Raw genomic sequence first — 11,474 nt, 5'->3', positions numbered from 1 at the left:
AGGGAAGCCTGGATACCCAAAAGAATTATAAATAACTTGTGAATATAGATAGACCGCCATTGCTGAAGAAGTCAGGGAAACATGGCGGCGTGAGAAGGTGGCTTTGGAACACCCCTATCCCCCCATTAATAAACTGGCACTTGGATTTTCACCCAGCTGGAGCATGTGCTTGCTGTAAATATTGCCCACTTGTGGTTCAAGCACCTACTAGTTCCAGGCAAATTAGATGCATTCAACTAACTCTGCAAGCTCCAGAGGGTTAGTGTTTACAGCACCATAACATTTAATTGAATTTGCTCTTTCAAAGCCATAACTGGATTGCTTCCTTTGGAAATGGGTTAAAAGGATTGAGGTAAATCCATATTTAGTTGCTGTCTGATGAGGAAAGTTTGTGAATTGTTGGCTAATTGTAAATTTTCAATTCTAGAGTTGATTTATTTAATATATTTTTATAATCAATCTGTTCTGAGATTTATTAAATACTTTTAGAGCAGGTGGGACTTGAACCCAGCCCTCCCAGTCCAGGGGTAAGGATATTAGTAGGGACACAGTTCTAAGGGTCACCAGACCTGAAAAGTTAACTCTGATTTCTCTGCATAGATGCTGCCAGACCTGCTGAGCTTTTCCAGCAACTTCTGTTTTTGAAGGGACACTGCCATTGTACTATAAGTGGGCCTTTTTATATGTACTTTAGGAAGATTGAGACGTGACTGTAGTTTTCAAAACTCTAAGCAATCAAGTTGCAGGAGTGCACTGCATAAGATCACATTAGAACAATCAACTAATTCTTGGATCATGGCTTTTAAAATCATAGCCTTATAAAAGCAACTGCTAATATGAAATAATGTGAGCATATTGCTCAATGAAAGACACCTCCAATACTTGAACCTGATTATAGGAACAAAATTGATTATACAAAAATGTACAGAAAAATTAACTTTTGATTAAAGCTATACAATTTCTCTAAAAAGGTTTTACTATATTTTCACACAGATCCAGCCTGCAATCAAGAGTTATTGAAATGGTGTAATGCCACAGTTTTTTTTTGTTGCTTCTTAATGCTATCATGAATCTAGCAGTATTATTGTTGTATTAAAAAATTGCTATAAAATTCTAAAAATGACTCTCATCCTCTTCAACTGATCTATTTAGACCTGGAATGAACTTCATGAGGCGTTTCCTTACACTTGATTTCCTGCACCTTCGAGAAACTGTCCCAAAGCCACTGTTTAAGTCCCAAGACGGTGATGTGTGTCCACTCCCATTACTGGACACACTAATGCTCCTGCTCCTACTCAGGTGAGTTTTTGGTGTTAATGTATCAGGTTCCCTGTGGAAGATACATTCTTCATCCATACTGCTCCGCCTATAGTGACTTCCTGAGTCATCAAACACACTGAGTTGGAAGTCACAATCCTCACTGTCAACAGTCATTAGGCTGAGTTGACTCCTGCAGCTGCTGTCACTGGAAAATCTCTCTTTATTCCGTCTGGTTGATCCAAATAACACATTGTTGTTGTACAGAAAGGAATCTGCAGATTCTGTTGTGTTACCATTCCTCAAGAGTCCTAAAAATTGAAACAACATTGGTGTATATGTGGATATAAAGTAGTCTCATGCTCTTTGTAAGTCCACTATTGTTGTAATTCACAACATATTTCAAAGTATGATTTGATTTTTCAATAAATAATACAATATACTTTATTCTACCATTCAAGCAGCCGATCAGTGAGTGCTAAATGCTGTTACTTATTAGCAAGATTTGAATTAGAACAAGATTCAACACACAAACTTGTGTTGGACAGCAGACAGGTTAAAGTTTAAAGTGCTATTAAAGTTTGCAATTCTGAAGAGGAACCATACGTATAGCAAAACAAATTCAGCATAGCCGCCACCAAAAAAAAAATTCAAAACAGCAAATTGAACAACTCATGAGGTTTCTGATATTGGACTTTTATTTGGATTTGAATGTCAGGGCTAACACAAAGGCCAGGGATTTTTACAAAACTTAGGGATGGACCGACCTGTTGAGAGTTGTGGATGGAAAAGCTGGCACTATTACAATGGGGTCGTACCCAGCCACTACTGCACTACTGTCACCTCTACAAGGGGAGGTAGAGTCTGTATTTAGACTGCTAAGTAAAACCTGGTAGTCAGGTGTCCAAGAAAGGGGAGTACCCCTTCCCACAGCAGTGGCACCCTGTTTCCATTCTCCACAAAGTCAGCCATTTTTTTCAATTCCTTAAGATTTCTGCCACCACCCAACCCTGGAAACTTATAGCTCCCCATCACCTTTGCTGAGATCTGTGAGCCTGGCCCCAGCAAGAACTAGAGTTACATTGTACTCCAGTCCTAATCAGCATTTCCTCTTTAAGGCTGTCTCCAAGCTTCAGCTGAGGTTTCAGGTCGTGCTGCTGAGACAAGAGAGCTGTTGGCCCTCTAATTCACTGGCAGCTCACAGGAGCTGGGCCTTTCTCAGAAGGAACCAGAAGTCTTTCATGATGCCAATTCAAGGCCTGAAGGTCATTAAATGACTGCATGGTGAGCCAGCCAAGGGGAGGGTTTTACTTCAAGAGGCAGTGATCCCACTCTCAGCACAAACTTAAATACTTAAAATGGATGATGTCAAACCCAACTACATCCAGCCAAATACAGATACACTGAATAAATCATGTAATGTATGCTTCCTGCTAGAAAATACATTTAACAATCTGCTGTTACAGTAAAGCCCACATGAGGCCTTTGTCCACGCACATCACCCTCAATGCGAATCAACAGAATACCTGATGGGAAACCCTCCTCAGAAAAGGTGAGACAGAGTACATCATTTTCCACCCAATATCATGAGTTTAAAACACAAATTTAAGATGGTAAAATGGATTTTCTTTGAAAAGTAGTCTTAGTTTGAATTCCAGATTGACAGCACATTCCTGATGAAGGGCTTTTGCCCGAAATGTCAATTTCGCTGCTCCTTGGATGCTGCCTGAACTGCTGTGCTCTTCCAGCACCACTAATCCAGAATCTGGTTTCAGCATCTGCAGTCATCGTTTTTACCCCTTTTAGCACCTTCCTATCTGCTGATTTTAAGAGTCGCAATGAGATACAAGTTATAAATTCTCCTTTCAGATCCTGTACCTACAGCCCATATTGAATTATTCACAAGTTGGCAAGCATTCTTATCGAAACCATGGCTTGTTTGTGAGACAAAAAAAAATCTCATTGGTTCAAGAAGAATAATTTTCCTAGTTGCAAAGAGGGTACATTTCTTTAGAGGAGAAAGTGGTGACTGCAGATGCTGGAGATCAGAGCTGAAAACGTGTTGCTGGAAAAGCGCAGCAGGTCAGGCAGCATCCAAGGAGCAGGAGAATCGACGTTTCAGGCATGAGCCCTTCTTCATGCCCAAAACATCGATTCTCCTGCTCCTTGGATGCTGCCTGACCTGCTGCGCTTTTCCAGCAACACTTTTCAGCTCTACATTTCTTTAGAGGATAGAGGACATTTCACTCTACACCTCTGTATGATAATGTGTTCTGGTGGCTTTTGGCATTTATTAAGGTGGGATCATCCAGAGTAGTGAGTGATGAAATTCCTTAATCTTGGTAAAATACAAATTCATTAAAATAGAAATGCAAAGAATTTTGAAGTAGCTTCTTCAATTTAAATTTGCCATAAAATGAAAATGTTTAAAATTATATTTTAAATATTGTGCTAGCAGCAAAATGTTGAGAGATGACAGTTTCCCAGTCAGAACTTACCATGAACTAGGCGTTGTTCCTGTAGCAAAATTGATCTGTACTCCACCCATTTCTCTTGAAGTGTTTTCTAGCACACACAGGAAGGCAGAGTGTTGATAAAGTATAAAAATACAGATGCTATGTGCAAATGCACCCTTTCTGCAATACATGCATTATAAAAATGCAGCATCACCTTTTCAGTAGATAGTTCTGGACATTTCAACAAATTAGCAATAACAAAGTATGTTATCTTTATTGACTATTTATTCAGTGTCATATGATTTTGTTGATTTAATGGTAATAAAGTAATCTTTCAAATCTGTACAAATAAAAAATAAAAAGAGGAACTGAAACTTTGAAATCCCAAATTCTTCATTATGTACATAAAGGTACATTTTGATTCAAATTCTAGAGGAAATAAGGAATGGATACCTTCATATTAAATTGTTCAGAGCACAAACTTAAAAGCAATTCAAAAGTTAGGAAATTAGGAGTCTAAAATAACTACAGTTGAGATAATTTATTTGAATCACATAGTAATTGAATTTATATGATTTTTCTACAATTGAGATTACGAACTGGAGTCTAGACAAAGTGATTCCTTGATCAGCTGCATACATGAATAATTATTTTACTTATATTCAATGCAATTTCTCATTATGTGTTTTACAAGATAATTAATTCCATTTCCATTTCCAGCTTGCAAGCCTGCTGTTGAATTAATTGTTTGTTTTTATTATTGCACAACTGAACTGAAATTCAAAAAAAAAGGAAGAATACCTTTAAAAAATGCAATCTTGTTTCAAGTTGATCTCTTCTAATAGAGTCCTTATGAACAGTCAACAGGCTGTAAAGTAGAGGTAAAGTTCAGGTATAGACAAAGAAAACGTTGCTTGACACAGACTTGCACCAAAAAGATATCTGTTCCCACATAACTGTCATGTGGTGGCTGATGTATGTACTTTCAACAGGATGCACTGCAGCAAAGCAACAGATTTATTTCAAATTCACCTCAGTCTTCAAGCCAAACAAGAGGACAAATATCATACCACCCTAAAGTTCGCTTCCAAGTGAATCATTCTTATATTAGGATTATGATAAATGACATTCATTGTTAATGCATAAAAATCCTAGAATTCCCTGACTCACATCAGAATATGTGAGGTTAACTGCCTTTGCCAAATAACTAGCAAGCATCAGCCTAATTCAAAAAACATCATTTTAGACAGAGAAAAGCAGGAGGATATCCCACAAATGATCCTGCATTACAGATACAAAATGATGGAAGAGTAACTTTTTTCTTCATCAAGTTATTTTTATAATGACATATGAGCAAAGGATATCAAAATTTATTTTGAGGAATAAGCAAAGCGTTGAACAAACTTTGGTCAATGAGGTGAGTTTTGATCATTGTCTTCAAGGAGGAGAGCGATACGAAGAGCTGAGGAAGTTTTTCCAATGTTATCATCTGCCTTTGCTTCCTTCCAGAAACATCTGTTCCTGATGTTAGTGATAATGTGCGTGGGCAGAGGGAGCGCTGGCTCCAATTCACCAGAGCTCCTAAAGAGGCCAGTTCATCTTTAAGGCTAGTTAAAAATCCATTTCTACAAACCTCCAGTTCAACTGAAGATAAACAGGGTTCATTTCAGGGCAAGTTACCGAAACTGATAACATTTCAAAAAGGAAGTGCTTAGCAGAGGTTTAAGAACTTACCATTTTGAAGTTAAAGTTACAGCTGCCCATCACAAGCCAGGAAAGGAGTCAAAATTAAGAACTTTGCCAGTTTAGGGAGTTGGCATCCCCACTAACATTGCTTTGGAATAATAGAAATGGTTGTTTGGACTCCAGCTAAGCTGTAGAAGGATGCAGATGGAAATGGATGCTGCACTCTTAAAAAAAATTATATCACTAAATATGAGGATCAAAGACAACTAGCAGCCTCAGTGATGGCTACTGTGGGTGTCTGAATGAGTCCCCTACTCCATTTCAGCTGCCTCTGTTCCTCAGACCATCAGCTTCAATGTGACATGAAACCCTTCTGCAAATTACTTAAGAACTCACTCCATCAAAATTTGAACTTAGTTCAATTTTCCCCAGGAGGCAGTTTTCTAACACAATAATAGACCTGGCTCCTGCTTCCTAACTCAGTTGGAAAAAATTGTCTTGGCCAACTGAAGGTTGGTAGTGGTTGGGCAAAGGGTGAGGAAGGGCACAATAGGTCAGAATCAAAGGAACAGAGAAGTTTAGTTAGAATGGGATTGATGCAATTTCAGTGCCAGAAAGGTTGTTGCAAAGTAATTAAAACGTCATACTGCTAGAAAAAATATCAGTTAAATTTGAATGGACAATCACAGCTTTCTCTGGCATGTTGATTGGGTATCTAACAAGTATCACAAGTTTATACCCATTATGTGTTTTAATGCAGTTATTTTTTCGCAAGGTATCAGAATTGCAAAGCTTTTGGAGGGACAGAGTGAATTGGACAAAAGCAATGCCAATTGAGGTCATATATTTGCTTTTATTTCAGAGAGATTTGTTTTGAACCCAAAATGTGTTTAAGGATGGCAATGTGACTGAAGTGGTCCCATTTTCAAACTCTATAAGCTTTTATTACTACAAGTTTGAAGAAGAATTTTAATCAACATGAAGAGTGAAAATCTGATTTCAGCAAATACACCACTGAAGATCTTTCCAATTTAAATATATAAGACTGAAATGACTATTGCTAGTGTGTGAATCTTCTCTTTAACATAAGAGGTGGCAATAAGTTTTCTTTATACCCAAAACACTTTTTGTGGTGCTGTTCATGACAGTAACCAAATAAAAGGCTTTGTGTAATCACAATTACACCACTTTCAGAAACGCTGTTTCCAAGCTTGATTTCCTGGTCAGGTTATGGAGATACCGGTGTTGGGCTGGGGTGTACAAAGTTAAAAATCACACAACACCAGGTTATAGTCCAACAGTTTAATTGGAAGCACTAGCTTTCAGAGCGCTGCTCCTTCATCAGGTGGTTGTGATGAAGGAAGTGATGAAGGAGCTGATGAAGGAGCAGCGTTCCAAAAGCTAGTGCTTCCAGTTAAACCTGTTGGACTATAACCTGGTGTTGTGTGAATTTTAACTGATTTCCTGGTGACTTCCTGGGCTCCAGAAAAAGCATTGTCACAGTGTTTGCTTTATTGCACTGTTGGCAAAATTGAAACTGCTAGTAGCTACAGAAACAGAAGATTCCTCTGGGAATCTTAAATTCATACTAACCTTAATAAATTACCAGATGCCTTAATTAGATCAACAATTTCTTGGTGACTAAACCCTTCAGTATCGACTCCATTGATGTTAACTAGCATATCACCTATTATACAGAAAAAGAATGAGTGATAGTCATACAGATAATGGAAGCTGTGTAATGAATTATATGTAATTAGTTCACATCCGTGAGAACATCAGAACTAAGGACCAAAAGAGGAAGTGGATAGTTACCAGCCTTCAGCCCTGCAAATTGAGAAGGACTGTTGTCATACACCTTGCAGACATACGTGCACATCTGTAATGTATTAGCATTTTGCTGATCCATTCCAACAGTCTACAAGTGAAAAACCAAAATGACCTGTTAGTAATTTCAGAAACTAACTGTAAAATCAGCATTTAAGTTCTATCTTGAAATTACTTAATGTAATATGAGTTTCTCACCTGAATCTCAAATCCAAAAGTTTCATTATCTTGCTTATTTAAAACAACCATTTTTCTGTTTGGAAAACAAAGAAATAGTTTTTTTTAAATAGAATCCAATAGAACAAATAAGAACAAATCCAATCCCTTGATACTTATAACCACGCTGTCACTTGAAATTCAATGGTAGATGCAGCTAACTGCCACAGCTTTACATCTGCACTTTTAATCAGGATCATATGAACATTTTCTTCAACACCACAACAAGCTTAGATTTCAGGAAACACATTATTTCTTGATATTAAAAAGTATCACAAAACAAAAAGTAAATCTTACTTTCGAAAATCTGAAGTGTCCGCCAAGGAGTTTGATCTAGTCAATGAAAGCTGCAAAAGAAAGAATCAAATTTCATGCTGTCATCAAGAACTTTTGTCAGGAGACGAACCACATCCATTAACCTACCTGTGAGCAATATTAGTCTGACTAAAACCCTCTCCATTTTTGTGTCCTGTACTACTTATATACATCAATTAAAGTTTCTCCAGATTTTGCTAAGTGCTTAATAAAGTAATTGCAAAATAAACATACCCTGTACCCAAACATTGCCCAAATTAATAATCTATTTTGCACTTCACTGATTTGCAATTTTTGCTAATTTTGTTTTAGTTTACATTCCTGTGTCGAACACGCAAGAAAAATAATATGCATTGTGAAACAAAAATTACTATCTGAACAGGAAAATATTAGGAGCAAAATATTGTCACACTACTGGTTTATGGAGAATCATTATAGCATCTCTATATTTTATCTGCTTGTTAAAGCTGGGCAAGAATTGTTTCTGGGGCGTTTGCTTTACCTGTCTTCGCCCCCGGGGCAATGTACCCAGCGTGTTGGCGAGAATCTGAAGATGCTTGTTATCATTTTCAGCAGAGAAGCTCCGGTTGGAGATCTCAGAGTCAGGGCCGTAGCTCGCTGATGAAGAATTCGCTGCCATGTAATTCGCGTTGACGTTCATTTGAAGGACACTTTGAAAAGTCATGACTGCGAATCAACCAGTCTCATCACTGTAAAGTAACGTCCATGGAGTCGAGCAAAGCTAGATCGAGCTTAACTCAAAGCGTTTACAGAAGTTCAACAGACGGAAATTCAGATCATGTGATTTGGTTTGTGGGCAGTTAGCATTTTGCATCAATCGGGTAGGTTTTCGGAAGTTGCTGGTTGTAGAGTTGGAGGTGAAGTGTTGCCTAGCCTAACGTTTTACAATCCGACCCCAGTTACAGTTTCCAAAACAAAGTAATAAATTAACATTTAAAAAGACTGGCCAGAGAAAATGGACAGTGCACATTTTCTGGTTTCATATATATTTCCTTCAAAGTTTAAATTATTCCAATAAAAAAGCATATCGATTTTGATCCTGTTTAAATAAGTTCAGTTGCATTCTATCATGCAGAGCAAAGGAGGGCAATGCCAGGCAGTTGATAAAATATAGTGAGTTAACATGAGATTCTGAACCTGGAGAAACAATGTGATTTCTGACCCAATGGTGTGAGGGCAGACAAGAATCTCCAAAGAGTGGCAACAGGCCAATTTGCATGCTTTAGCATCTTATTATTACCAATTCTTATTACTTTTATTTTCCATTTTACTATTTTTCCAGGTGGTGGAGAGAAACTAAGCAGTAACAACTCCTGACACGAAAATCTAGGTAGCTGGCTACTGCAGTGTGCTGCTTGCCCCTTTAACCGCCATCTTGTTCAGCAGTCCTTAACATCTCAAGGTACACTCCAGAGACAGCTGTCATCTGCATCCTTCATCCATGGAGATTGTATTGGGCATGCACCAGCCTCACCAATTCAACAGCTTCATGTGGTTAGGAAGGAGAGATCACATGCAGAGTGAAAGATAGCCAGTGTGAGGTAATAATTTGGAGACTTTGGCAGCGGTGTGGGAATTTGATGCAGAGGGGAAGAGATGCATTTTGCTTGCTTTTTTTTGGGCTCATAGGTTGTAAGGCTTTTTAAAACAAGATAAATTGAAGGCCAGGATCAAAGAATAAGAGAATAACTTCACAGGTAAAGCAGCAGCATGGTTGTCCTGTGGTTAGCACTGCAACCTCACAGCACAGAGACCAGGTTCGATTTCAGCATGGGGCAACTGTCTGTATGGACTTTCCACATTCTCCCCGTGTCTGCATGGATTTTCTCCAGGTTTCCTCCCACAATCCAAAGATGTGCACATTAGGTGGATTGGCCATGCTAAATTGCCCCTGGTGTTAGATGTATTAGTCAGGAGAAATGTAGAGAAATAAGGGAGTGAGTCTGGGTGGGTTACTCTTCAGTGGGTTGGTGAGAACGTGCTGTGCCAAAGCACTTGTTTCCAAACTGCAGGGATTCTAAGTAAATTATGAGCTCATCAATTGGTGAAAGCTACTAATATGACCATATTCTAGATTACCTTCAAAGTTAAGGTAAACAGGTGAAATATTTACAGGTTTCAAACTATAAGGCCAGTACTAATTGTTTAAAAATCAAAGGAAGAGCTAGGTAATTAAAATGGAGATGCCAAGCCAGGTGATGTATTGTAACAGCATGAACCTGGGAGCCGGTGGACCATTGTAGTTCATAGTGACCACATCTGTAGCAAGTGTTGGTTGCTTGACAAACTGTAGATCAGAGGAGATGAGCTGAAATCTGAGCTTCAAACATTGCAGCACATCAGCAAGGGGGAGAGTCGTTACCTGGACGCAGTGGTTCAGGAGGCAGTCACACCCCTAAGATTAACAGCCTCAAATTCAGACAGTGTTCAGGGACTATGAGTGAGGGTGTGACTATGAGCGAGGCAGGTAGATGGATCCAGGAGATAGTGCTAAAGGAACATCAGCCAGAAAAAGTTTGTCTAACAGCCTTCAGATTCTTGCTGCCTGTATGGATGAGAATGGAAGCTACCAAGCAAACTGACCATAGCACTGTGGTAAAGAGTACCATTCAAGAGAGGTGGGGGGTGGGGGGGGGAGTGGAATGAAATGAAAACTGTAGTTGTAATCAGAGACAGTATAGACTCTTTTCAGAGGAATATACACTTTTCTCTGTTGCCAGAATTGAGAGTCCCAAAGGCTATGCTGCCTGCCTGGAGCCCGGGTTCAGGATTTCTCATCAGGGCTGCAGATGAATTTTGAGTGGGGGGGGGTTAAGATCCAGTTGTCATGGCCTACATGGGTGCCAATAACATAGCTGGAAACAGGAAAGAAGTTGTCCTGATGGAGCATAAGCAACTAGGGGCTAAATCTCTGGATTACTCCTGAACAATGAGGAAAATGGCACAGAGTCAACAAGATTAAAGAGATAAACATGTGGTTCAAATATTGGGTGTGGGAGAAACAGGTTTGAATTCATGGGACAATGGTGCCACTGCTGGGGAAGAAAGGACTGGTTCCAATGGGATGGGCTCCACCTGAATCATGTTGGAATTAGAGTCCTGGCGAACCATGTAGTTGAAAGGGAGGGTGTCAATTACATGGAAAGTTCTGGAAAAAGGTAAAGTTGGGTGGAGGTTTCTACATTGCTTATTCCAGTTTCCAGAACAAGTAAATGACAGACAAAGAGGAAAAGAAATCTAACTTCAGGCATAGCAGATAAAGGGGTAGCTATGGTAATGTGGCAGGACTGAGGATGTTGTACTTAATAGCCAGCAGTATAGAAAACAAGGTAAATGAGCTTGTAGTGCAGATTGAAATGGGTGGGTATTATTTTGTGGGTATTACAGAGTCATAAAGGTATCAGGACTGGTGAATAAACATCCAAGGAAAAGGGTAGGTGAAGGGGGTGGGATTTCCTTGTTAATAAGAAATGAAATTAAATTGATAGCAATAAATTATATAGAATAAAAAGTTGCAAACATTGTGTGATTAGAGTTAAGGAACAGCAATGAAAAAAAATCCTGATGGGAGTTGTGGTCAGGCCTTCTCCCAGTAGTCGGAATATGGGGAAGAAAAGAAATCCGGTGATCAAAAAGACTACACTCGACAGTTGTGAAGGAGATAGTTGAGATTGTGGAGGCATTGGTGGTGATCTA

General features: G+C 38.9%; 1 protein-coding gene across 1 annotated transcript; it reads right to left on the bottom strand.

Moving 5' to 3' along the window:
* Nucleotides 1–876: 876 nt before the first annotated feature.
* Nucleotides 877–8,509, bottom strand: LOC132817450 (cytohesin-interacting protein-like). The gene is made up of 8 exons (XM_060827895.1): nucleotides 8,260–8,509; nucleotides 7,740–7,789; nucleotides 7,425–7,479; nucleotides 7,215–7,317; nucleotides 6,993–7,086; nucleotides 4,515–4,581; nucleotides 3,756–3,822; nucleotides 877–1,568 (listed from the first exon to the last, which is right to left on the bottom strand). Exons 1-8 carry the CDS (start codon nucleotides 8,440–8,442, stop codon nucleotides 1,114–1,116), a joined length of 1,074 nt encoding a protein of 357 aa, XP_060683878.1. The 5' UTR covers nucleotides 8,443–8,509; the 3' UTR covers nucleotides 877–1,113.
* Between the last annotated feature and the right edge of the window lie 2,965 nt (nucleotides 8,510–11,474).

Source organism: Hemiscyllium ocellatum, chromosome 7 (assembly GCF_020745735.1).
Source record: "Hemiscyllium ocellatum isolate sHemOce1 chromosome 7, sHemOce1.pat.X.cur, whole genome shotgun sequence".
Lineage (NCBI taxonomy): Eukaryota > Metazoa > Chordata > Chondrichthyes > Orectolobiformes > Hemiscylliidae > Hemiscyllium > Hemiscyllium ocellatum.
The sequence above is the reverse complement of the archived record's forward strand: the minus strand, read 5'-3'. Positions and strand labels throughout refer to the sequence as shown.